The sequence below is a fragment of the Hyaena hyaena genome, unplaced genomic scaffold (assembly GCF_003009895.1).
Source record: "Hyaena hyaena isolate Hyena2069 unplaced genomic scaffold, ASM300989v1 scaffold_335, whole genome shotgun sequence".
Lineage (NCBI taxonomy): Eukaryota > Metazoa > Chordata > Mammalia > Carnivora > Hyaenidae > Hyaena > Hyaena hyaena.
Window position 1 is genome coordinate 1143322 of NW_024080968.1, and position 26287 is coordinate 1169608.

The following is a 26287-nucleotide window of genomic DNA, read 5'->3' on the forward strand; positions in this document are numbered from 1 at the left end:
CATCTTGTCTAGGTTTTCCCTGTAGCCCCAGATTAATCTGCGTGGGGGAAAGGGGTGCTGATGGGAAGCCAGAGTTGATCGCCTGGAATTTCCACCTTCTAGTTGCAAGCGCAGGTATGAATTGGGAGCAGGTTCAGGTAAGGTTCTGTGCTCAGCACCAAGTCCCGAGCCTCGGGACTCATCTCGGGCGCCACAGAGAGCGGGAATGTTGGCAGATGAGATGCCCTCCGAGACTCGTCCCGGCGTCTCCAAGTCAGATGAGTTCCTCACACACCTCGGGACAAGTTCCCCAACCCTTTGACTTGTAGGAGTCAAAAGGAACGAGGAGCAGGAGACCTTCTGTAAACTTTCATACCCGTCCCACATCTGCCGTGAGGCTTCTCACATAGAAGGGATTCCGGAAAGAAAGAGGCTTTAACGAAAGTGATGTAACCAGGGGCTCCTGGGTGGCTCAGTCGGTTAAGAGTCCAACTTTGGTTCAGGTCATGATCTCACAGTTCATGAATCCGAGCCCCACGTCGGGCTCTGTGCCGACAGCTCACAGCTCAGAGCCTGGAGCCTGCTTCTGATTCGGTTTTCTCTCTCTGCCCTTCCCCCCTTGCTCACTCTCGCTTGCTCTCTCTCTCCCTCAAATAACATTTGAAAAAAGATTTTTTTAAATAAATAAAGTGATGTAAAAGAAATGGAATCAGATCCAGAGTTGAGAATCTCATTACTATCTCCTGGCAAGCACTCTTGTCAGAGCAGGTAAGTACGGGATGTTTTGTGCAGACGGCTATGGTCCCCGTGTGTGAGCAGGAGGGAGAGAGTGGCCCAGGAAGAGGCTAAGGGTGCAGTCTCTGGAGCCAGATTCAAAATCTGCATCAGCTGTGTGATCTTAGTATGTTAGTCTCTCTGTGCCTCTGTTTTCTTACCTGTAAAATGGGGATAAGCATAGTAACTACCTCCAGGAGTCGTAGAAGTTGTTATGAGGCTTCAGTGAGCCAGTACACATAAAGGAGTTAGGAAGGTGCCTGCCACATACAGGCGTGAGAATTTTTAGCTGTTTTAATCACTAAAGGAGGTGGGGACTGTTGTAGACATAGTGTGGTAGTGGAAGACGTGGCCATTACTCAGATCGGTTGGTAAAGGCACACAGGAGTACAGACCTAGGCTTTGTAGGGGCGGGCGGGGGGGGGGGGGGGGCGGTGGAAAGAGAGAAACCTCCTGGTTTGAAACTATTGGCAATGAATTCAAATTTTAAAAAAATAAGTAACTGCACTAGCCAAAGAAATTATATTCAAGGATCCATGAACTGAGCGTGGCCCTAGGCCACTGTCTTGTCCCCTTCCTGTTAGAATGACCCTCCCCCGCCCTTGATGTGACTTACTGCTGCTTGCAGCGCTGGGCCAGTCTCCTCCTCTGAGTGAGAAGCCGCACAGTTTTGTGGTTGTAAGTGTGGACTCTGGAGTCAGATTCCAAGTTTAAATTCTAGATCCCCCCCCTTTCTAGCTGTGACCTCAGGTCTCGGAGCTTTGATTTCCTCTTCTCGAAAATGGGAGTTACAAGAACCCCTACCGCAGAGAGCTGATGTGAGCGTCCGATGAGGGATAATGCACGTGTCGGGCCCACGTGACGCAATTCGAGCCTGTGGGAAGAACACAGTGATTGGCAGCACTCATTCATTATACTACAGACGTCCTAGTGTGTGGCCCTTTAAATCCCAGGCCTTCCTGGAACCTGTTACTCACCAAGGGGCTCAGAATCCATTCGTGTTCTTGGGTTACATGTAACAGAATATAGACTCCAGCTGATGTCAGCCGCGAAGGACTTTTCTGGAAAATCTGGAGCAGCTCCCTGTAGTGAAAGTGGAATAATCAGGCCTTGAGAAAGACCAAGAGGGGCACCTGGGTGGCTCAGTCGGTTAAGCATCCCACTTCGGCTTAGGTCACTATCTCACGGTTCATGGTTTTGAGCCCCACATCGGGCTCTGTACTGACAGCTCAGAGCCTGGGGCCTGCTTCGGATTCTGTGTCTCCCTCTCCGTCTGCCCTTCTCCCTCTCAGGCTCTGTTTTCTGTCTGTCTCAATAATAAATATAAAAAAAATTTTTAAGAACAAGGAAAGGACAGCTTCTGGGATTCAAACAAGAGCAAGGAACGAAAAGACAGGCTCTTCAGGGTATAGCTGCTAGAATGAACTATTCAGCCCAAGATTTAAATTCCCAGGATAGAGTCTGATTGGATGGATTCCGTCATGAGCCCACCCCTTGGCTAAGAGCAGGGCATCTTGATTGACAGCCCTGTCACAGCTGCAGTCAACTGGGGTGGTGTCTAAGTTACGATAGACAGGATAGGGCGGATAGGCTGTGGTGCAGTTGTCAGTGGTGTGGACCCAGCAACTTCCCACAGCAAAGGCCTGCTTCCCACTCGAAGTTCAGTGCAGATTCTGTAGAACTCTCCAGAGCAGCTCTCCTCCACACGCCGACTCGGGATCCAGGAGACATCCATGCTGTAGCGTCTCCATCTCAGTCCTGAAGCCTGCTGCCAAAAGAGGAGAGAAGCCAGGAGGGTCCCAGGGGACGGTTTTATTGGCCAGACCTGGGCGTGGCTCATCCATTCTATGGGGCAGAATGCAGTCACATTGTCGGATCTGACTGCAGGCAGATGAGAAATAAAACCTTCCTGGTGCTCAGGAAGAGGAAAAGGAAATGGAGTTTGAGGAACATGTAACTTGTCTCTGCCCTGGAAAGAGTAAATACCCATAATAAAAACGGTCACGTTGATACCAAAGTACAGGGGAAGGGCTGCTGGGCTGGGTCCGGAGATTTAATCTTCTCTTCTTCCATGCAGATCTTGTCCACGTGTCCTGCCCAGCCAGCCTCCCACGGCCATGGCAGCCTACGGCCAGACGCAGTACAGCGCAGGGATCCAGCAAGCTGCCCCTTACACCGCTTACCCTCCTCCGGCGCAAGCCTATGGAATCCCTTCTTACAGTGAGTACCAGACCAAGCCCTCGCTTTCCCCCTGGGGTCCCCAGCTGTGTGGTCTTTCTTCTGTCCTGTTGCTTCCGTTAAATGCAAAATGATGAATGCAGCCAGCGTAATTTTGGAATGCGAATAGAGGGAAAGGACAGACACATTTCAATATGGTTCTGGTGCAAGAGTCTCTATCGAGGCCTCTTTTGATTGCAAGAGTAAGAAACTTAATCCAAGCTAGGTTAGGAAAAATGGAACTTCAGTGATTCACATACTGAGAAATCTAGAGGTACAACTAACATCAGGTATGGCCGGACCCAGGTGCCCAGGTGATGTCAGGTATAAAGCTCACTCCAGATTCGGATGTGCTCCTCCGAGTTGGCTTTTTTAAATATAATTTATTGTCAAATTGGCTTCCATACAACACCCAGTGCTCATCCCAACAAGTGCCCTCCTCCGTGCCCATCACCCACTTTCCCCTCTCCCCGACCCACCATCAACCCTCACTTTGTTCCCTGTATTTAAGAGTTCTGAGTTGGCTTTAATCCCACACGGGTTCTTCCCATGTGGCAGCAAAGATGGTGCCCATCACTCCGGGTTTGGGTCCTTTTAGCTCAGCACACCCAGTGGAAGGAGAGCCCATCTTTCCCAGCGGCCCCCAGCAAATTCCTGGAGGCCCTCGTTGGCTCAAATTGGGTCACGTGACAATGCTTCAAGCTAGTCAGGAAGGTGAAGGTGAGAGAAATAAGGAGGCTGAAGCGTATGGATTGTATCTGAGGGAGAGATAGTTCTCTCGAAGGAAAGTAGTGACGCCACGAAGGAAAACACAACAGACCTACAGACCGTGACTGTCAGAACCGTATTGCTTCGAACCAGAGAGTCCATGAACTTGGCCCCCCATCCACTGCTCACCTGCCCCTGTCTGTATGGGTCAGGGCTCTCCAGAGACCAATGGGATGGAGATATCTATGTCTCCATCTCTATCTGTCTCTATCTCTGTCTATATATCTTTATAGGTATCTATATTGAGAGAGAGAGAGGTCATAGGAACTGGCTCACCCAGTTATGGAGGGCAGGAGGTTACAAGATCTGCGGTTGGCAAGCTGGAGACTCAAGAAAGCCCCTGGTGTCGGGGCGCCTGGGTGGCTTAGTCGGTCAAGCGTCCGACTTTTGCTCAGGTCATGATCTCGTGGTTTGTGGGTTCAAGCCCCGCGTCGGGCTCTGGGCTGACTGCCAGCTCGGAGCCTGGAGCTTGTTTCAGAGTCTGTCACTCCCTCTCTCTCTGACCCTCCCCTGCTCATGCTGTCTCTCTCTCTCTCTTCTAGAAATAAATAAAACATTAAAAAAAAGAAAGAAAGAAAGCCCCTGGTGTCATTCCAGCGTGAGTCTAAAGGCCTGAGAAAGAGAGGGGGTGATGATGTAAATTCTGGTCTCAAAGCAGGCAGGCCCAAGACTCAAGAAGGGCTGACTTTTCACCTCCAGTCTGAAGGCGGGAAAAGACTGATGTCCCAGATGAAACACGCGGACGACGGGAGTCACCTCGTCCTTAGCCTTGTGGTTCTGTTTGGGTCTTCAGTTGATTGGGTGAGGCCCACCCACATTAGGGAGGGCACTCTGCTCTATGCAGTCTACAGATTCACATGCTAGCCTCATTCAGAGGCCCTCTCACACGGACACACCCAGGATGGTGTTTGACCAAGGATCTGGGCAACTTGTGGCCCAGCGAGGGTGACACATAAAATTAACCCTCACACTGCCCGTGGTGTTTTTACGCCAGCCCTTCCCCTCTTAACTGATGTGTCAACCGAAACCCCTTTTGGTAGCAAATGACAAAAACCCAGTGCTAAATAGCTTATGGAAATAAGGGTGTTTGTTGCAAACATAGCTGAACAATCTTAGGCTGTTAGCTTCAAGCGGGGCTAAATCCGGGTACTCAAGTGATGATGTGAGGGACACGTCTGCCTGCTTCCCTTGGGAAGGTTAAGCTTCATTCTCGGGCTCTCCCACTGTGCTGTCAAAAACAGCTCTAGCACGTCCAAGCTGTAACTGGGCCCAGAAGAGAGCTTCTCTCGCCCAGGGCTTCCCGCACCACCCAGGGACTCCTCTGACTGGCTTCCCGTGGCCGTCACTAGCCCAGACGCTGGAGCAGAGAAGATAGAATGCTCTGGATGGCCCCCTTTGGCCCCATGTCCACCTGTGGAAACAGGAGTCAGGTCAAGTTCATCCAAGAAAACCAAACTGAATGTGGGGAAGGGGCAGTCCCGGGAGGAGGGGGGGACAGGTAGAAACCACAGACGTCCAGTGGAAAGAACATAGGATGGTAGTCAGGAGACCTGGCTTCTGGGCCCAGCTGCCTCTGAATTTCCCAGGCCTCAGTTTCCTCATCTGTTAAATGAATGTATCAGCTCATCTTCCCAACTAGATGGTGCGGCTTGAGAGCAGAGACAGAATCTTTTCTTTTTTTTCCTTCCTTTTCTCTGTGTCTACATTTGCTCTGTTCTTGTGATCATTCATTCATTCGTTCGTTCATTCAGCATTGGGTCATGTGCCAGGCACACAGAGGCCAGCAAAGCAGAATGGGCCCTCTGTGGAGCTTAGAGTCTGGAACAGAGGCTGAAAAAGTGAAGGCCAGTGGGTAATGGGGTGTCTCTTTTATCTACAAAATATGCTTAACGTTTAAAAAATTCATTGCTAACTTTAGGAGCCTCTGGGGGGGCTCAGCTGGTTAAGTGTCCGACTCTTGATTTCAGCTCAGGTCATGATCTCATGGCTGTGACATTGAGCCCCACATCTGGCTCCATGCCAGGTGGAGCCTGCTTACAATTCTCTCTCCCTCTCTCCTTGCCTGCCCCTCCGCCATGCACATGCACACACATGTGCTCTCTCTCTCTCAAAACTAAATAAACCTTAAAAAAATAAAAATAAAATTTAAAATGTGAAATGCTAATGTAAAAATTTATATTTCTGGGGTGCCTGGGTGGCTCAGTCTTCAGCATGGAGCCTGCTTAAGATTCTCTCTCTCAGGGCACCTGCGTGGCTCAGTCACTTAAGTATCTGACTTCAGCTCAGATCATGATCTTGCGGTTCATGAGTTCAAGCCCCCCCATCGGGCTCTGTGCTGGCAGCTCAGAGCCTGAAGCCTGCTTTGGATTCTATGTCTCCCTCTCTCCTTGCCCCTGCCCAGTTTGTGCTTTCTGTCTGTCTGTCTGTCTCTCCCTCTTTCAAAAATAAACTTAAAAAAAATTTTTTTTAATGTTTTATTTATTTCTAGGAGAGAGAGAGAGACAGCGTGAGCAGGGGAGGGTCAGAGAGAGAGGGAGTCACAGACTGAAACAGGCTCCAGGCTCTGAGCTGGCAGTCAGCACAGAGCCCGACGCGGGGCTCGAACCCACGAACCGCGAGATCATGACCTAAGCGAAAGTCGGACGCTTAACCGACTAAGCCACCCAGGCGCCCCTAAAAAAAATTTTTAAAGATTCTCTCTACCTCTACTCTTCTGCCTCCCCTCACACTCTTCCTCTAAAATTAAAAAAAATATATATTTCTAATGTCTTTCAAAAGAGAGAGAGATTATCGGGCAGCACTGATCCCACATATTTTGTGTCAGGAATAGGTGGCTCTCAGTGAGCCTGTCCCCATTAGCCTAAATTTGTCATGCTCCCCACCCAGCCCATGTGACTCACTCGAATTATTTGCCTGTGTCCCCCAAGGATGTTTGAGTTTGCAACTTCCGGCCTCAAGGGAGAAAAAAATTTTAAAGACTTAAAAATCTTTACGTGTTTCAGACTATGCTGTGTGATACGAGGAAGAGAAGTAGGTCATGAGAAAGAACAGAGAGAGAGGCCGTCATCCAGGCTCCACATCGGGAGGCCGGTTAGACCAGCAGCTGATTCAGCATCCTGAGCACTGAGAGCACATGCAGGCAGGGGGACCGCCCGTGGGGAGGCCCCAACACGGGGAGGAATTCGGGAGTCCAAGGAGCCCAGTAGCCAAAGCAGTGAGGGGTGAGGTAGGCGAGGTGGACAGAGCCCCCAAGGCCTGGGAAGGATTTGGGATTTTATTCCAGGTGAAATGGGAACTCGTTGGCAGGTTTTTAGGCAGAGCACTATACACTACAACCTGGGGTTCTTTTCTAGATCTCTTTGGCCATCGTGGGAAGTTTAGACAGGATGGAAGGAAGAAGGAGGCAGGCAGGCTGGTCAGAGGCTGAGGAGGTGTGCAGGGTGATGGTGGAGCCCCCCGGGGCAGGGCAGTGCCTAGACCCAAGTAGACAGATGCCGGGGCGACTCAGGAGGTAGGAGCAATGAGTCCTGTTGGGCCAACAGACCAGGCGTTGGGAATGGTCACCATTGTCGAGCTGCTGGCACCTCAGTCCTCAGTGTTCTGTGTCCTTGGGGGTGAAGAACTAGCTCAGGCTCCCCCAGCTGGTTGGTGACATTAGACCCACTCAGCCTGACCCTGGAGCCCAGGCTCTTCACCATGGAGCTCCAGCGCCTGAGCCTGTATCCCGTACATCCTGGGGGATTACTTGTGCCAGACCTCAGCCCACAGGTATGGGCATCGTTTCCAACTCTCTGTCCCTCCTGTGCTAGAAGGCTTGTGGTGTCATCACGCCTAAGTTACCCCATGTGGCCGACAGCCAGGGAAAATGAAGCCATGTTGTTTTTCAGTGTAGAAGAGAAAACTCGCCCTGTTTCCAGACAAAAGGTGGCAGGTGATACGAGCATATGTCCTGGGCTCACCGCCCCCCCTTGGCCACATGCTGGTCCTGAGGCACCAAGCGAGCCTCCTCAGTTTCCTCCCTCTTGCAGTGGGGGTGATACTCATCTCCTCACAGCTACTGTGAAGATTGATGGGGCTGCCTGTGTCAGAGGTCAGCTCCCACTTCCTGTAAAGGACCAGATGGTATTCCTGGCTTTGTGGACCCTACAGTCTCTATTGCAGCCATTCACCTCCACCACCATAGTGTGAAAGCAGCCAGACAGTATGGAAACGAACGGGTGTGTCTGTGTTCCAATAAAGCTTTATTTACACAAACAGTAAGTAGGCCAGATTTGGCCCACAGACCATGATTTGCCAACCCTTGATCTCTGTGAAGGGATTAGCCCACAGGGCTGGCCCAAGGGAAGTGCTCAATCAATACAGTAGGGCCAGGCTGCCACACACACCTGGAATGTTCATGTCACTGAACAATGACAGGTAAGATGAAAAGCCATTTTCCTTCACACACGCCTGTGTCTGAGCAGGCAGTGTTTGCTCATTGTCTGGACAAACCTTGTTGGATCTTGTTAGGAGACTTTTTCATTGGCAAACAGCATTATTTACTTTTGTTTGAATAGTTTTAAGGAAATAACACATTTGAGCAAACTAGAGGGAAGGAGGTTAGCGGTGTTGAATATGTTTTTCCTCAATTTGTTATGCAACATTTAAGACATCTGTAAAGGCATGAAGAGTAATACTACAAATACCCATGAACTGCAATCCAACTTGAGAAATAAAAAATATAAAAGGTCATCTCCCTTTCTTCCTAGAGATCCCCACATCCCTGGATGTGATGTTTATCATTTCTCTGCATTTCTTTATGTAGAATCGGGGTAGCAAACTTTTTCTTAGAAGAGCCTAATAATAAATATTTTTAGCTTTGCAGGCCATACGGTGTCTATCACAACCCCACAACTCTTCCATTATAATGCAGAGGAAGCCATACTCCATAAATGAATGGATGTGTCTGTGTTTTGATAAAACTTTATTTACAAAAAATGGGCATCAGGTCACACTTGGCCCATAGGCCTATGTATTCTTTTGCCTGTTTTACAACTTTCTATACGTCGTTTCTTTTAGTATCTATTCTTTGACACTTGCTTTTTCCACCCACCTTTATGAATATGAAATTTATCCCTGTTTACACATGTGGCTGTAGTTCATTCATTTTCACTGCTTTGTAATATTCCATATTCCATTATTTGACTGTACCACAACTCATTTATCTATTTTTTAAACTATTTGTGTACTTATTTATTATTTTTGAGAGGGGGATGGGCAGAGGGAGAGACAGAGACAGAGAGAATCTTAAGCAGGCTCGACACCCAGGATGGAGCCTGACACAGGGCTGGATCTCACAACCATGAGATCATGACCTGAGCCAAAATCGAGTCAGACACTTAACCAGCTGAGTCACCCAGGCCTCCCCTCATTTATCTATTATATCCCAAACTTAACCGCTTGAAATAACACCGATATATTATTTCTGGTGCGGCTGTGGGTTGACTGGGTAGACTGTCCCCTGGTCTCCCTGGTGTCTGTCATGCAGCTGTATTTGGCCGGCAGGTCAGCTGGCATAGCTGAGCCTCTCTGTCCACCTGGCCTTTAATCTTGTGCTTGCTCACAGCATGCTGGCCTCAGGTTTCCAAGAGGGCAGAGGGTGGGGCGCCTGAGTGGCTCAATCGATTAAACATCCCACTCTTGATTTCAGCTCCGGTCATGATCTCAGGGTTTGTGAAATGAAGCCCCACATTGGGCTTATGCTGACAGCGCAGAACCTGCTTAGGATTCTCTCTCCCTCTCTTTCTCTCTGCATCTCCTCCACTTATGCTCTCTCTCTCTCAAAATAAATAAATGGGCTTAAGAAAAACAAAAGAGGAGGGCAGAGGTAGGAGCTTCAAAGCCACTTGACACCCAGTCTCTAGATCTCCCATCACTCAGCCACTTCTACCAGTCCAAACAAGTCACAAGGTCAGTGGAGCATCTAGAAGTATGAAAATAGACTCTGCCTCCTGACAAGAGAACCTGGTTATGGTTTTCAGTCTACACAAGAGTATCTGAATTTCTTAACAAAGAAGAGAAGTCTTCCCAAACAGGAAGGGAACCTGTTGGCATCTGATGGTGAGAATCTCAGGAACCGGGAGAAAGAACTCAATACTCTGAGCACAGAATAGACTTATCTTACGGAATCCTTTGATGTCTTGTGTGTTGCTCAAGAGAGAACAGTGGACCAGCCTCGGTGCTGGGGCGGGCCTTCTGGGGGTAGAAGGCAGGGCCGCTCCTCCTTTCCTTTGCTGCCGCATGGTTTGGAAGCATTGTCTTCTTTCACCAAACTGAATGGGTGAAAAGGAAGGAACTGCAGTTACAAAACTGGAGCCAGAACTAGAAATATCCTTTAAAGAGATATAAAAAAGGGGCGCCTGGGTTACTCAGTCAGTTAAGGGTCCAACTCTTGATTTCAGCTCACATCATGATCTCACAGTTTATGAGATCAAGCCTGCATCAGGCTCTGCGCAGAGCCTGCTTGGGATTCTCTCTCTCCCTCTCTGCCCCTCCCCCTGCTTATGTGCATTCTCTCTCTCTCTCTCTCTTTCTCTCTCTCTGTCTCAAAAATAAATACATTTAAAAATAAAATAAAGAGATGTAAATACAAACAGTATGGAGATACTATTTTACACCTGTTAGGTAGACAAAGATAAGCAGAGTATATTACGTTTTCAATAAAAATACAATATGTGGGCTACTGATGGTGGATTGGGCCCCTTCCCTCAACATAGCCCCTTCTCCAGCCAGTTGCTCAGAGAATCAGTGCCTGTGCCCTGGGGAAGCATGTCAGACTTTGGCTGCAGCAAAGGGCACATTTGTAACTGTAGCCTTTGGAGAAGTGGGTTCCTCCCACAAGAAGAGTGGAGAGTGTGTCCTAAGATTAAGTGGCAACATCTTTACAGAGGAAGGATGGTTCATTTAACACATTCACCCCAAATCCTGATGGACATTGACCACACCTAGCATGTAAAAAAAAGAAAGTACGACTGTAAGGAAAAGGTGGCACCTTAAAACCGGCATTTATGTTTCAGATACAGTGCAGCTTCTATAGTGACCTGGGGAGCCTATGGGGACAGTCTGTATCACCACATGGGAATGCAGGCATGGTGTCGCTAGACCATCTTGTTGCTCAAGTGAAGCCATAAGTCCAGAGTATTCGGTGAAATCTCCTGGTTTTTAAACAAAGGAAGTAATTTCAGATTTTCCTTAAAAACATGCAGGCCAAGCAAAATATGTCTATAGGCAAACATTGCCTCCCAACCCACGGGCTTGCAGCTCCTGATTTGGAAGCTGATAAAATTGTGCACTCTCTTGATTCAGAAGCTCTTCTGCAGGTGACCAGAAAGCATCCTAATCATGTCCCCGGTGCTTCTTTTCCCTCCTTCCAAGGCATCAAGACAGAAGACAGCTTGAACCATTCCCCCAACCAGAGTGGATTCCTCAGCTACGGCTCCAGCTTCAGCACCCCACCCACTGGACAGAGCCCATATGCCTACCAGATGCACGGTGAGTGTGGCGCTGCGGCCCCTTCCTGTCTACCTCGAAGGCACTGCCGGACTTAGGTGTCCAGTCATTCATTCATTTACTTGCCAGTTTACTGAGCACCTACTATGTGCCAGCATCTATTTCCAGGAGTTAGAGAGGTGGACAGAAGAGAATAGATAGGAGATCTGCCCTTAGGGCGATTACATGGCAGGAGGGAGAGATTGACAGTAAACAAGGCAACAAATAAACCAGCTAATTTTGGAAGAGGTTGAGTGCCGTGAAGCAAATAAAACGTGGGTTTGCGTAGAAAGTGATGAGCAGTTTGAGGGTCGGGAATGGTGATAATATGCAACTGTAGATAGAGTCATCAGGAAAGACTGAAGAGATGACACCGGACGGAGACCCAAAGAGTTAGGAGCCAGCCATGTACAGACCTGGAGGAAGAGCATTCCAGGTAGAGGGAACAGCCAGTGCAAAAGCTGGATGTGGGGAAATGTCTTAATATGTTTGAGGCACAGAACAGAGACCAGCAAGGCTGGAGCAGGGTCAAGGGATGTGGGAGGAGAGAGTCTTGGAGGGAGAGCAGAGCCAAATCATGTAGGGTCCTGAGGACGGTGGGTAGGAGTTGGCTTTCATAAGTGTGATGGGACAGGCAAGTCCATTGTGGACATAGACGTGCCAGGTGGTGGGAGTTTGGAGGGGCGAGTGAAGAAGCTAGTGCTCCAAGCAGGAGGTTCAGGGCTCTACATCACCCTATGGTGCCTTAGAAAGGGAAGAAGACTCCAGTGTTTAACTCCCACCCCACATACGGTAAACAACTGGATTACTGAATTCTTCTGTGCCCACTCTTTGACCCCCCCTAGGGCCCCTTCTCTTCTTAGAGTCCCTTGAGAGCATATCGGGGCTGATGCATGGGGTAGAGGGCTGGTGGCGGTAATTTGGAGTATCCACATACTAGTATTTTTTTTTTTTTTGCTTCATGAAATCTAGTAAAAATGACCATCAGGAATCTGAAAAGTAATATGCAAGAATAAAGTAGTAATGAGAAGTCCATGGGTTAATGAGTGATTATACTTTTCTTAAAAAAAAAAAAAACTACTTGCAAGTATTGTCACTTTGTCTTTTAAAATTTCTTGTTAAGGAAACAGTAAGAATGGATCTCGAGGGCAGCCTTTCAGAGAAAAACATGGTGAAGGGACAGCAAATGATCTTAGGGGTATGTGTAGAGAAAAGGGCTGACCAGCCCCTTCGAAAATCCTCCATGTAAAGGTCTGTATCAGAGCTCGTTGGCGACACCATCAGCTAACATTGACCAAACACTTGCCACGTGCCACATGATGTTATGCGGATCATCTTCTACAGTCTTCGTGGCAAAGAGTTGGTGCTGGTATTACGCCTATTTTCTAGGTGAGGAAATTGAGGCATGGAGGGATAGACTGTTTTGCCCAACATCAAGGCAAGGAGTTTAGATTTTACTGCAAGTGCAATGAAACAGACTGCGTCGAATCTCTTAGAGATGTGGCAGGATCCCATCCCCCAGCCTCACCCCAGACCCTTGCTCCTTCCTTCTGCTGTCACCTCTGGCCCCTCACGGTAGCCTTTCTGGGTCTTACTGAAGGGTGCGAGCCCCTGGGACCCATCTTCAAGTGGGAACTGAAATTACAGCACCAATCCTGATCATAAAGGCTTGTGAAGACCCTGAACTTGAACTTGCATTTGGGTCACTCTCAAGTGGGTCAGTGTCTACTAGCTCTGCAAATAGAGATGAGACTTCCTGCCTCAGGACTTCTAAGGCCGTGGAGGTTGAACAGCAAACTCAGTCCCCGCTCCTCCATTCTGACATCCTCCCCCACCCCTGCAGAGTAATGAGTGGAGTCAGTTACATTAGGAGCGGCTCTCCATCCGTCATTATTCCTCTGTGTATGACTGAGTATGACTTCTAGGCCTGGCACCCTTGTAGGCACTGGAGGCATGGCTATCAACAGTGACAGTCCCTCACAGAGACAGAAAATAATCAGTTAACAAATAAACAGATGATTACAGACTGACAGCCCTTGTGAAAGACAGAGACGGGGCAATGCAATGGCAGTGATGAGGGGAGTAGCAGTTGACATTACCCAGGTGGTTAGGGAGACTTGGGTGATGAAAAGGCATCATGAGCAGCTGTTGGAGGCTCTCCCAAAGGAGAATCATGAATCTGGGGGCAGTGAGCAAGGGGGATGAGATTGGAATGCGAAGCGGGAACCCACCCCCCCCAAACCAGGGCATATAGAATATGTTATTTCTTCTCTGGTCCTTATGGCAGCCTCATGAGGAGGGCACTGTCGCCTCGGCTTTACACATGGTGAAAGCAAGGCCCAGAGAGGGGAAGTGATTTACCCAATATCACACAGCCAATAAGTATTCAGAGCTGGCGTTCAGACTCAGGTTTCTAGAATTCCGAAGCCTGCGCTGTTTCTTCCAAGTGCTATTTCCTGGACTCCATCAGGAGTCAGAACAGCATCCTAAGCTGTGTGTACACCCTACACCATCCCCCTTAATACTCTCAATAGTCCTGTGACCTGTGTTCTATCGTTATCCCCATCTTACAGGCGGAGAAGCTGAGGCACAAATTGGGCAAGTAGCTTGCGCAAGGTCACGTGGCTATGGCGGTGGGATTCAAAGCCAGGCAGTTTCACTGCAGAGCCCGGGCATGCAACCCCCACACCATTCTGCCCTCCCTACTCTCGTAGAACCCTCTAGAAGACAATTCTCCGTGGGTGAGCTCTTGCCTACACCCCACCTCCCCACCTCAATCCCCACCAGCCCTTCACAAGCCGAAAAACATCTCCTGCTCTATTCCTGCCCGACCATGGGAATAATCCAGGTTATTTTCTTACCATCCTTGTGGCCCAGATTCCAGAAGGGCTGTGGCAGCAGCTGGACTTTGTCCCAATTAACTGCCTTCAGTCTCATGCTAATGGCCATAAACTGCTCTTGAGACAGCGCAGGCATTCTGCAAGCCTGACACAGTCCTCCGAAAAGTATTTTTTTCAGACAAAAACACACAGAGCACTCACACACCCTGCCCATGTGCTTCCTATTAACTTTTTTTTCCAAGTTGTTCCAGAGGAGAAATAAACTCTGAAACTACTCCGTGTGCGTTTCAGAATGGAAGATGTCAGTTGAGCTTAGTTTCTCTGACGAGGAAGGGAACAAAGAAGGGGTTTGAAAACACTCACCTCTGTGTGGAGAAGCTGGGATGAGCTTTAATTCCTCTCTAGGAATTAAAATCATAATTTCATTGAAGCAAAAGTTTAGAACGCAAGCAGGGACCACCCCATCATTTTACAGATGAGTAAACTGAGGCACTACCACAGAATGGCTTGTGTGGGGTCACAGAGCAAGCTTTAGATAAGCTGGATGCCTCCCGCTGGGGACCTCTACCTATTCTCATAAACTTCCAGAAACCTCAGCGGGGTCATCACCCTTCAAGGCTCTGGTCTGAGATCCGTATCTGTTTGGATAACACTGCCCCTCCGCTGAACGTATAATAAACCTAAGAGAGAAAAGTTCACGGCGCTCATTCAGCCTTTGCTTGGTTGTTTATTTTCCTTTTGTAAGTTCACCCAAGAGTTTTTATAACTGAAATGTGTTTCTTATGGCTTTGATTTTTGTTGTTGTTATTTCTTTTTGCTTCTGCTGAAGCACTGGTATTCACAGAAACGGCCCCAAAGATTAAAAAGAAAAGAAGAAAACATCTTGAGAGTGTCTTATAAGAACTTGCCAGTGCCGTGGAGGGGCCGAGAGCCCTGGACCTGGGCTGCATTCAGGCCCGGCTGCATCCCACACACCCCATGATTTGGGTAGGGCGCTAGACTTCCTGTACCTCAGTTTCCTTACCTGTGAACTGGGATCCTAGCAAGAGAGATCCCCTCAAGGGGCTCTCAGGGGGACTAAATGGAATGATTCCTGGACACATCAGGTGGGTCCAAAAAGGCTGGGCGCTCTTTTTATTATTCCCGTTGTTTCTTTTATAACATAGGTGTTGAAATCAGTAACCCTGAAGTCAGGCTAGGTGAACTCCCAAGTTCTGCAGGGTACCAGCGTGTGGTACCGAGCCAGGGTCCTTCCGCTCTAAAACAGGGTACTGAGGGGCACCTGGGTGGCTCAGTCGGTTAAGCGTCTGACTTCACTCAGGTCATGACCTCATGGTTTGTGAGTTCGAGCCCCGCGTCGGGCTCTGTGCTGACAGCTCGGAGCCTGGAGCCTATTTCACATTCTGTGTCTCCCTCTCTCTCTGACCCTCCGCTGCTCACGCTCTCTCTCTCAGAAACAAATAAAACATTAAAAATTTTAAAAATAAAATAAAATAGGGTACTGATAGTATGGACACATGGAGTGCTATGATAATTCACTGAGTGGATTAATGTGTGTGAAGTATTTAGAGCAGCATCTGGCAGAAACTAAACGCTCTACAAATGTTCGTTGTCGTTACCGTTGACCCCTTGAACAGTAGGGATTTGAACTGTGCAAGTCCACTTACATGCAAATTTTTTAAAATAAATACAGTACAGTCCTATGAATGTATTACTGGTTCCTTATGATTTTCTTAATAACATTTTCTTTTCTTAGCTTACTTTATTGTGAGAATACAGTATGTAATATATATAACAAAGTATGTGTTAACTGACTGTTATCGGTATTGGTAAGGCAACATAGATGATGAGCAGTTAAGTTTTCTTTTTATCATTTTATTTTTGTTCATCATGATAAGAGTACTCTGTAGTAGTTAAGTTCAAAAGCTTTACAGGGAAAGGGCACCTGGGTGGCTTAGTCAGTTGAGCATCCAACTTCAGCTCAGGTCAAAATCTCACGGTTCGGGGGTTCAGGCCCCACATCGGGCTCCGTGCTGGCAGCTCATAGCCGGGAGCCTGCTTCAGATTCTGTGTCTCCTTCTCTCTCTGCCCCTTCCTCACTCGTGCTCTGTCTCTCAATAATAAATAAATGTGAAAAAAAATGTTTTAAGTTATACAGAGAATTTCAACCGTGCAGGTTCAAGAGACAACTGAATTGCTATCTTAACTTCAGGTCTGATGTCTGTGTTCTTCCCAAGTTCACCTGTATTTCCTGAACTCTGTTTCCTGGTAGAAGAAAAGAGAAATACTAATTTGAGACTGTTGAGTCTCCACATCAGCATAAACTCCCCTTCTGCTAAAAATCTGCATTATAGGGGGACTTGAAAATAGTAAGATCTCTTCAATGGGAATTCCTTCTGTATTTACCAAAGACCAGAGAATGTTAATACAGCAGCTCAGAAGCCAGCATGAGCCATTCAGGAATATGGAAGCATATGATTCGGGGATGTGGGGGAGAATGAAAAGCCTAACAGAAGGGTCTGGAAGCCAGTGATCTCAGCCGGAGACTTCAGGAGCTGGTTTGTGTCAGATACGTGAAAACCAGCATGGTGTCTGGCACCAGAAAGCTGTGTGACTTTGGACAAGCCATTGAAGATCTGTATCTCATAGCTCTGGTGCTCACAGATGCTCACTGAAAAGATAAAGGGGTTGGAAAAGTTCATGGTCAGCTGCATCAAATACATTTGGTAAATGCTGTGCCACACAAAGTTAAATAGATGTTCTTGCTGCAGGACTTCACAGACCCTTTGCAGCCTGATGCACCTTGTGGGTCTTCGGGAATGGAATTCAGTAGCCAGTCTTTCTGGGTAGATCTGGATAGGGACCCTCTCCACAAAAGACTGCTCTGTCCTCAGCAGGAAGTCCTGGGCATGATGGTCCTTAGAACCCTTTCTGTGTTATAATTGTTTGGTTCTCCAATTTAAAAAAAAAAAAAAAAATGAACATGCATGTGTTCTTCTTTTCTGTATTTCAGTTTATTTTTACTGAGATACAATTCACGTATCATAAAATTCATCCTTTGAAAGTATAGAATGCAGTGCTTTTACTGTATTGTCAAAGTTGGGCAACCACACCCACTCTCTAATTCCACGTTTTCATTACACCTTCTTTAGGGCTCCTGGACCCATTTCCAACAGGGGAGTCCCCCACCCACCAACACCAAGCAATTCTCGGACACCAACGTGGCGTCCAAGAATTCAACTCAATTCTGACACTGTCTATGTAGAGAGAGCATCAGATTCCACAGGTTAAGGGTTCAGTCCTGTAAGACTGCCCCAGCCTCCCTTCAGATGCCAGTCACAAGTCCAGACTGTTATCTGCCCTTCTGAGCGACTGACTACAGATTGGAGCTTCCAACGACCCCTCCCTGGGTTCGATTAATTTCCTGGAGAGGCTCACAGAACTCAGGGAAACACTTGCGTTTACCAGCTTACTAAAGGATATGAATCAATAGCCAGATGAAGAGATACATAGGGCAAGTTTCTGAACAAAGGAGTGTCTTTCCTCATGGAACTTGGGGCCTGGCTCAGTGACCCATAGGAGGATTCTAGTTCCCCAGCCATGGAAGCTCTCTGACAAAGGCCAGGAAGCTGCGGTCTTGGGTTTTTATGGAGGCTTCTTACATGGTAATGATTGGCTAAGTCACTGGCCCTTCGCTGATTCAACCTCCAGCCCCCCTCTGCCGCTCCCCGGAGGTCAGGGGTGGGACTGAAAGCTCCAACCCTTGAATCATGTGGTTGCTCCTCCTGGCGGTCAGCTCCCACCCTTGGGTGGGTCCAAAAGTCTCCTCCATTAATAACAAGACACCCATTTCACATTAATGGCTGTGAATGTGTTTTCAGGAACTGTGGATGAAGATCAGATATTATCTGAGAATTATATTTTGGTCGTCTGAATGATCAAATACACATTTCTTGTAAATTATTAAATCATAACCCCAGAATGAAATCTATGCCCATTAGCCATGACTTCCTATTCCCCTCCTTTTCTTTTGTGATAGGAAAAAATAAGGTAATGTAAAGTTACTCTTCCTTTATATTATTTTTTGAGCAGTTTATACATTTACCAAGTTTAAACATCTGTAGAAATCTCTCTCCCACCCTTGTCCCACATCCATTCAGTTTCCAAAGCCCCAATGGTTAACTGTTCAAACTAGGTTCATATGAACCTATCCAGAATTGGTTTTTTTGCAAGTATAAGCAAACATCAACTCAGTTCACTCTACTTCATATTTCTATGACAAGAATTAATTCATACATGTTTCATAAGTAAGGAAATGATGTCAACTCTGTTTTGAAATGATAGCTCTAAAGTTGCATTGGTTCATTTGCTTTTCAGATTTTCTCCTTATCACTGGTTTTAAGCAATTTCATTTTTTATTCCTTGGTGCTGTTTTCTTCATGATTCTAGGGCTTTGGATTCATCAAGCTTCTTAACCTGTGAGTTTTTAGTTTTTATAACATTTGGAAAAGGTTTGGCCATTACTTCAAATATTTCCTCCCCACCATGTCTTCAAGTTCACGAACCTTTTCTTCTGTAGTATCTGATCTGCTGTTTAATTACATTCAGGGCATTTTTTTCATCTTCAGATATTTGGTTGAGGTCTATTTTTTTTTTTTTTTTATCTTCCATGCCTCTGTTTCACATGCCCAGCCTTTCTAGTGGCTCTTTGAACAGACAGCACAGTTATGGTAACTATTTTAACGTGCCTGTTTACTAGTTCTCTCATCTCTGTTATTTCTGGATTATTTTTCGTTGATGTTTCCCCTCACTGCAGGTCATATTCCTACTACTTTGCATGCATAAGTTTTGATTGTATGCCCAATATTGAGAATTTTACCTTGTTGGGTGCTAGACATCTTTATATTTCTGTGAATATTCTTGAGCTGTGTTCTGGGATGCAGTTAAGTTACATGGAAACAGTTTGATCCTTTCTAGTCCTGCTTTCAAACTTTGTTAGGTAAAACAGAGCAACAGTTGGTCTGTCTAAGACACTCTTGACCTAACAACATTTTCCCACTACTGAGTGTGTATTCTACCCAAAGCCCCATGAATTATGAGGTTTTCCACTCTGGCTGGCAGGAATAAGAACTATTTGCAACTCTGTTATGAGCTCTGAGGACCGTTTCTTCTAATCTTTTCAAGTGGTTCCCCTCCAGCCTTGGTGGGCACCCTGGGGGAGTGTCCACAAATCTCTGGCATGCTCTCGTAGTGCAGCTCTGTTCTCTGGTACCCCACTCTGTGAATACTACCCACTTCAGCTTCCTTGGACTTGCAGCTCCATCTTTTCTGCTTAGAGAGACCACTGGGCACCGTCTGGGTGCCCCTTCCTGGAAACTCACCACAGTGGGGCAATCACATGGCTCATTCCTCATTTCTTTCCTCTCAGAGATTGCTGTCTTTCATTGTCTGGTGGCTGATGTCTTGGGAATCTAGTTTTTTAACTATTTCACGTGGGAGGGTAAATCCAGTCCTCATGACTCAGTCTTGGCCAGAAGTGCAAATACAGCTGTGTTGGTTTGTTTACACTTTTTCCCAGCACATATGGTAACAGCAGCTGAATGCAAAATACATAACACAGGTAAAGACAACAAGCCTTAGAGGAATACAGTTCTGTCTCTGGTGCCCTTTGTTCTTCGTCTGACCTCAGTTTGGCCACATGCTCTGTCTTTGAAGAATTTATCTTCCCATTTCCCCCAATATTTGGAGCATTTTGCCCTGGTTTCCATAATTCAACACCTCCAGTGTCCTTATACCCCTTTCTGTTAAGATGCTTTCACCTCTTTTTTTAAAGCTGAATCCCTTGGGGCGCCTGGGTGGCTTAGTCGGTTAAGCGTCCGACTTTCGCTTAGGTCATGATCTCACGGTTCGTGGGTTCGAGCCCCGCGTCGGGCTCTGTGCTGACTGCCAGCTCAGAGCCTGGAGCCTGTTTCAGAGTCTGTTTCTCCCTCTCTCTCTGACCCTCCCCTGCTCACGCTGTCTCTATCTCTCCTAGAAATAAATAAAAATATTAAGAAAATAAAATAAAAAAAATAAAGCTGAATCCCTTATTTAATGTAGCCCTTCTCTATTACTCTTTTTTTATTGAAATTAGTAGTAGTATTGCTTTTGTCAGTGCTCTGGTTACAAACTTGTGTTGCTTTTGCAATGTCTGCACTAACCCTACTTTTTCCTGTAAGCCCCATTATTTTAGTGCACAATTTTGCACAACACCTAGCCTTTCAAGAAGGCTTTATCACATTTTGGCAGTAATGCTTGTATATGTTCTTATTTTCATAGGTAACATACGTACATACACAGCCTTCTGCACTTTGCTGTCTTCATTTAGCAATCTACACTGAAGAACTTTGTAAGTCAGTGTATAGAAAGAGCTTCCTCTTTGTTTTCCCAGGTGTCTGTCATTCTATCTAATGATGTGCTGTAAATGATTTAATCTGTTCCATATTGGACATCTGCAATTACCACCGGTATGGCTATGAATGACTCTAGATGTGTATCATTTTGTTTTCCTGCAAGTACATCTCAAGGGTAGGTTTGGCAGAAGTGTAATTCAGGGTTGAGAGGAAAGTTCATTTTTCAATTTGGTAGATGTTTCCAGGCTACCCTCCGTAGGGATTCTGCCAGTCTGAACTCCCACTAGTAGCGTCTGAGAGTGCCGATCGGGCCAACCTGGTGTCATCTAGTTATTGGGCATTTTGTCCAATCTATGCATGAAAAACAGTTTCTTGGCATAACACTCATTTGTGCATCTTATGAGGTTGAGCATCGATCTTTAGCCAATTTGCGGTTACTTTTCTGTGAACTTGGAGATTAGATTTGAGACGTTATACAGAAGAAGAGTGATATGGTGCCAAGTGTGCTAATATTTAAGCATATTGTAAAGCTTTAGTAACCAAAACAGCTTGTTTTGGGTGTATGTATAGACTGATTGACCAACAGAGGAGAGCGTGCCATCCAGAAAGCGACAAAACTTATCTGGGAATTTTGTACATGGGGCGGATGGCATGTCAGTGGGGAGAGATGCAATATTCAATGAATGGTGTTGGAGCAAATCATTAGCCATCTGGAGGGGGAAGATCCATTCCTTTAACTGTATATCAAGAAAAAAATCCAAATGGATTAGTAGTCTATTTTTTTCCTTCAAAACTTTATTTAAATTCTAGTTAGTTAACATACAGTGTAATATTGGTTTCAGGAGTAGAATTTAGTGATTCATCACTTATGTACACACCCAGTGCTCATCCCAAGAAGTGCTCTCTGTAACCCCCATCACCCATCTTGCCCATCCCCCACCCACCTCTCCTCCTGCATCCACAGTTTAAATGTCAAAAGTCAAATCATAAAAGAACCAGAATGACAATAAGCAGAACTTGTATAGCCCTGGAGTAGAAAAGGCTTTTTTCACCATGACTCAGAAACCAGCCATTAACTACAAGGTTAACTACAGATAGGTTGGGGGGGGGGGGGGGGGGGGGGGGGGGGCGGGGGGGGAACACGTGGCAAAGACCACCAGAAGTAAAGTCAAAACAAAAAACAAATGGCAACCTGAAAAGCATTCACATCTCAAATCACTTACACACAGGTTGTTACTCTTTGCAAAATGATTCTACAGTTCTGTGGATGGAACTTGCCCCGGGAGGTGATTCTTCTAAATGAGAGAGAGAAGTGAGTGAGGTATAATGTTGCAGGGAGTGGTGAGTGGTAAGACCTAGGGCGAGCTGAAAACTATATGCCCATCTGGTTGGTGTAGGTATTACTTGGCTTTAGCCCATTTCTGTCACACTAGAATGGGGACCCGGGAAGGCTAAATGTTTCCATTTTTCAGGGTAATCCCTGTAGCTGGATTTTACTGTGAAATCTCCTTTTCATTATGGGCAGACTGATTTAAACACTCTCTTTAAAATACTTTGCGACACAGACAAACATGTAGAAGGCTGGTCTTCATGACTCCATCTTGCTATCTGGTTCATGTTTCTGTAACTGAACCACAGGTGCTCAGAGAAACTCCCCAGGCAAGTGGGGGCTTGGGAGTCCAGAAGGATTGCGCCCCCTCCCATCCCCACCTCTGGCCCTTTCATCAGTGACACATTTCCCAGAGGACTCAAGTGATGGGTGTGGCCACAGCTGACTTGGAGCCCAGTGGCCACCTCCTGGTGAAGTGGGGTAATCTCCCCATTTCTTCTTGGCAGTAGTGGGGCTGCTTTTAGGCTGCCCTGGCCCAGACAGGCTCGAGCAGGCCAAGTCTGCCTGGTCTCAATCTGTCAGCTGAGACGGGAGCCAGGCTTGGCATCCATGGGCTCCTGGCCCACGGTCAGGTTTCCTGGTGTGAATCAGCAACTTTTCTGCGCACGACGAAGTGGGTGAGGTTTCCCGATATGGGTCAGCATTCTTGCGCCATGCTGCACCTCCACCCCGGCGGTCACCCTCTCGTCACCTTCCCAGGGGCTGGCAGGCTTGCTGCCTCCTGCTTGCACCGACATCTTCCAGATTAAGGACATACAAAGTTTAAATGGGCAGTCTTTTCCTCTAGTCACAGAACAAGATTTATTTCGTCACCCCCATCTCCAAGAGTTGCTGCAGATGACACATGAATTGAACGTTAGTTTGGGGGATCAGGAGGGAGTTTCATCATCAACAGTTCAGGAAGGGGCGCCTGGGGGGCTCAGTCGGGTAAGTTTCCGACTCTTGGCTTCAGCTCAGGTCATAATCTCATGGTTCGTGAGTTTGAGCCTCACTCTGTCAGGCTCTATGCTGACGGCTCGGAACCTGCTTGGGATTCTCTGCCCCTCTCTCTGCCTTTCCCCTTCTTGCTCTCTCTGTCTCTCTCAAAATAAATAAATAAACTTTAAAAATTAAAAAAAAGACTTATGAAGGCAGCACTGGCCTGTAGACTTCCGGTGATGATGGGAAAGTTCTGTGTCTGTGCTGCCCAATATGGTGGCCACTAGCCACATGTGGCTGTTGAGCACTGGCCAAAACAGCTAAAGCCCTCAAGTCCTTCTGTTCTTTGCTCTTAGTTATAGCAACTGTAAATGTGGTGGGTGGCCCCCATGCCAGGCAGCACAACTGTAAGAGATCATTAAAAGTCAACTCTCCTGGTGAATGAGGGGTTCCAGGGAGGGCAATTAGCAGGTGCTACAGAATGAATGCTTGCATCCCCCTAAAATCCATCCATTGAAGCTCTAACCCCCAATGAGACCATATTTGGAGATTCCACCTTTAATATACAGTTAGGGTTAGATGAGACCAGGAGAAGGGGGCCCCCCTGATGAGATTGGTGTCTTCTAAGAGGAAGAGCAAGATCTGTCTCTCTCCCCTCGAGGGTACCCCCCCCCCAGAAGGAAAGGCCATGCAACAGCATGGCAAGAAAGCGGCCATCCAAATCAGTCAGCATCCTGATTCTGGATCCCCCCCCGCCCCCCCGCCTCCAGAACTGGGAGAAATACATGTCTGCTGCTTAAACCACTCAGTTTACAGTATTTTGTTACAAAAGCCCAAGCTGACCTAGATCGTTGGTTTTTCTGAGACATAAAAGCAAAAGTGGAAACGTGGAGAGCTTGGAACATGTTTTTCCTTTCTTTTCTGGAGATGCTCCACTTCCCTCTCTTCTTGCCCCCACTGCGAGAGGGGTTTTCAGGGCAAAGCCGCAGAACTGAGGGCCCGAGAAGCAGCCCTCGGGGTCTGCATGTGGCGCTGAGTATTTGTGGGGACCCAGGCTGGCGCCCTCACGTGCAGTTGTCACAGCAGATAGCAATGGAGCGTCTTTTCCGTGAGCCCAGCCCTGGGAGCTCAGAGGTGAAGGAGACAGATGTGGCCCCGCCCCATGGAGCTCAGAGCCCAGGGCGGGAGACGGACGGTAATTAGCTGATGGCCAGAGCCCAGCCCACAGGGCAGTGTGGGGGCCTGGTTGGGTGAGGCCTGTGATGAACTGACGATCCCTCACCCTCCATAGGTGTCCTGTGTCCCTACAGCCGAGTGATGCCATACAGGGGGGCAGTCGTTCTAAAGTAAACAACCAAACAAACAAAAACCCAGAGATCAGACCTTTATAAGATCTTTCCCAGTTTAAAACACACTGGGGGCACCTGGGTGGCTTAGTCGGTTAAGCGTCCAACTGTTGGTCTCGGCTCAATCCATGGTCTTGCAGTTTGTGGCTTTGAGCCCTTGAGTGTCTGTGCCCCTCCCCCGTTCGCTCTCTGTCTCTCAGGTTAAATAAAATTTTTTTTAAAAAATTGGGAGCAACAAATTAAAAAGGACTACTGTGCCCATAGACCACCATCCTGCTAACCCTGTCCTACGTGGTGGCCGTGGAGAAAAATGCTGTCAGGGCGAAGGACTCTGAGCTCCTTCTCAAGGCCCTGCCCCCAAAGAACAGATAATCCAGCCCCTAGGAAATGGTGACCACCACCACCAGCAGACGGTCCCCAAGACTTTGTCTCTGGGGCTGACTCTGAGGGGCTGGTGGAAAAAGTTCATTCACTCATTTAACAAATGCATTTGCAACAAAACAGATGAACAGGGCAGCTGTCCCGAAGCTGACGTTCTGTGGTAGGAGACACATAATAAATAAGAAAAACAAGTTATGTAGTATGTTAGAAGGGGTAAGAATTAAGGGAAAAATTAAAGAAGACAAGTGCTGAGTTTGTGATTTTTTTTTTTTTTGAGACAGAGTGGTCAAGGAAGGCTTCATGGAGGAAGAGAGAGGGGCAGAGGCCTGAGGAAGATGAAGGAGGGGCCATGAGGGTGGAGGGATCAGCCCCGGCCACATGCACACATATCAGGATGGCCATGTGGCTAGAGTACAGTGAATGGGGGGGCGGGGGAGGTGATGAGGCTTCTCAGGCCCAGCAAGTCAGTGGAAGAGTTTTGGCTTTTGCCCTGAGTATTTTTTTTTAATGTTTTATTTTTGAGAGAGAGAGAGAGAGAGACAGCGTGAGCAGGGGAGGGGCAGAGAGAGAGGGAGACACAGAATCTGAAACAGGCTCCAGGCTCTGAGCTGTCAGCACAGAGCCCGACACGGGGCTCGAACCCACGAACTGTGAGATCGTGACCTGAGCCTAAGTTGGATGCTTAACTGACTGAGCCACCCAGGCGCCCCTTGCCCTGAGTACTCAAGTTAAAGCAGTAGAGGAGTTTGAGCAGGAAGGTGACATGAAAAGTCTTAGCTCTAACGGGCTTCATCTGGCCACCATGCGGCGAACAGGCTGGGGGGGCGGGGCGCAAAAGAAAGCACGAGACTGGTGAGGAGGCCACTGCAGTGGTCCAAGCAAGAGAGGAAGGGCACCTGGCTTCGGGGTGACAGCGGCGGTGGGGAGACCTGGCCGGATTGCACATGTATTTTGCATGTGAAATTGACAGCAGTTGCTGATGGATTGGCTTTGGGGAAAGAACCAGAGGTACGCGCAGGGCGAAGGAGGTGGAGCAAGGCTCGTCTGCTCTCTGTCCAGCACGTGCCTGGGACAGAGCGGAAGCTCCCAGTCTGCGTGACTCCAGGACCAGGGAAGGAGCTTCACTTTCAAACCCTGTTCCCCTCCGAAGGCACTGGGTGAGTCCGTGCAGGAAGAGCACTTCTGTTGCTGTTTTCTGCATCGCGTAACCGAATATTGTAAAACATTCCGTTACAAACACTCGAAGATGTGGGGCACCTGGGCGGCTCAGTCCATTAAGCCTCCGATTCTTGATTTTGGCTCAGATCTCGCAGTTTGTGGGTTCGAGCCCTGCGTCGGGCTCCGTGCTGATAGTGCAGAACCTGCTTCGGATTCTCTCTCTTTCTCCTCTCTCTGCTCCTCCCCTGCTCATGCTCTTTTTCTCTCTAAAGAATAAATAAATTTTAAAAAATAACCAAAGACGTTATAGCATGGTGTAATTGCAACTGAACACACTCTGATAGCATTCCTGCAAATTTTAACCTGTGTGAAAATCCTGAGTAAAGAACCCATTGTATGTACGTGTGAAATGGACTGATGATGTACTAGGATCGGGGTTAGCCAGCCTCTTCTGTAAAAGGGCCAGATAGTAAATAATTTAGACTTTGTGGACCTTAAGTCTCTGTTCTAATTACTTGTAATCCTGCCACTGTCGCTTGAAAGAGCAGCCATAGATAATACGGAACAAACGGGCGAAGATGTTTTCTGATACATTAT

General features: G+C 47.5%; 1 protein-coding gene across 2 annotated transcripts in view; it reads left to right on the plus strand.

Moving 5' to 3' along the window:
* Nucleotides 1–26287, plus strand: part of EYA2 (EYA transcriptional coactivator and phosphatase 2) — a 268108-nt gene that overhangs the window by 97264 nt on the left and 144557 nt on the right. For both annotated transcript variants that reach the window (XM_039249361.1, XM_039249362.1), the window contains exons 4-5: nt 2831–2973; nt 11152–11268. In XM_039249361.1, coding sequence (XP_039105292.1) covers nt 2831–2973; nt 11152–11268 — 260 coding nt within the window. The remainder of the gene's footprint in view (nt 1–2830; nt 2974–11151; nt 11269–26287) is intronic.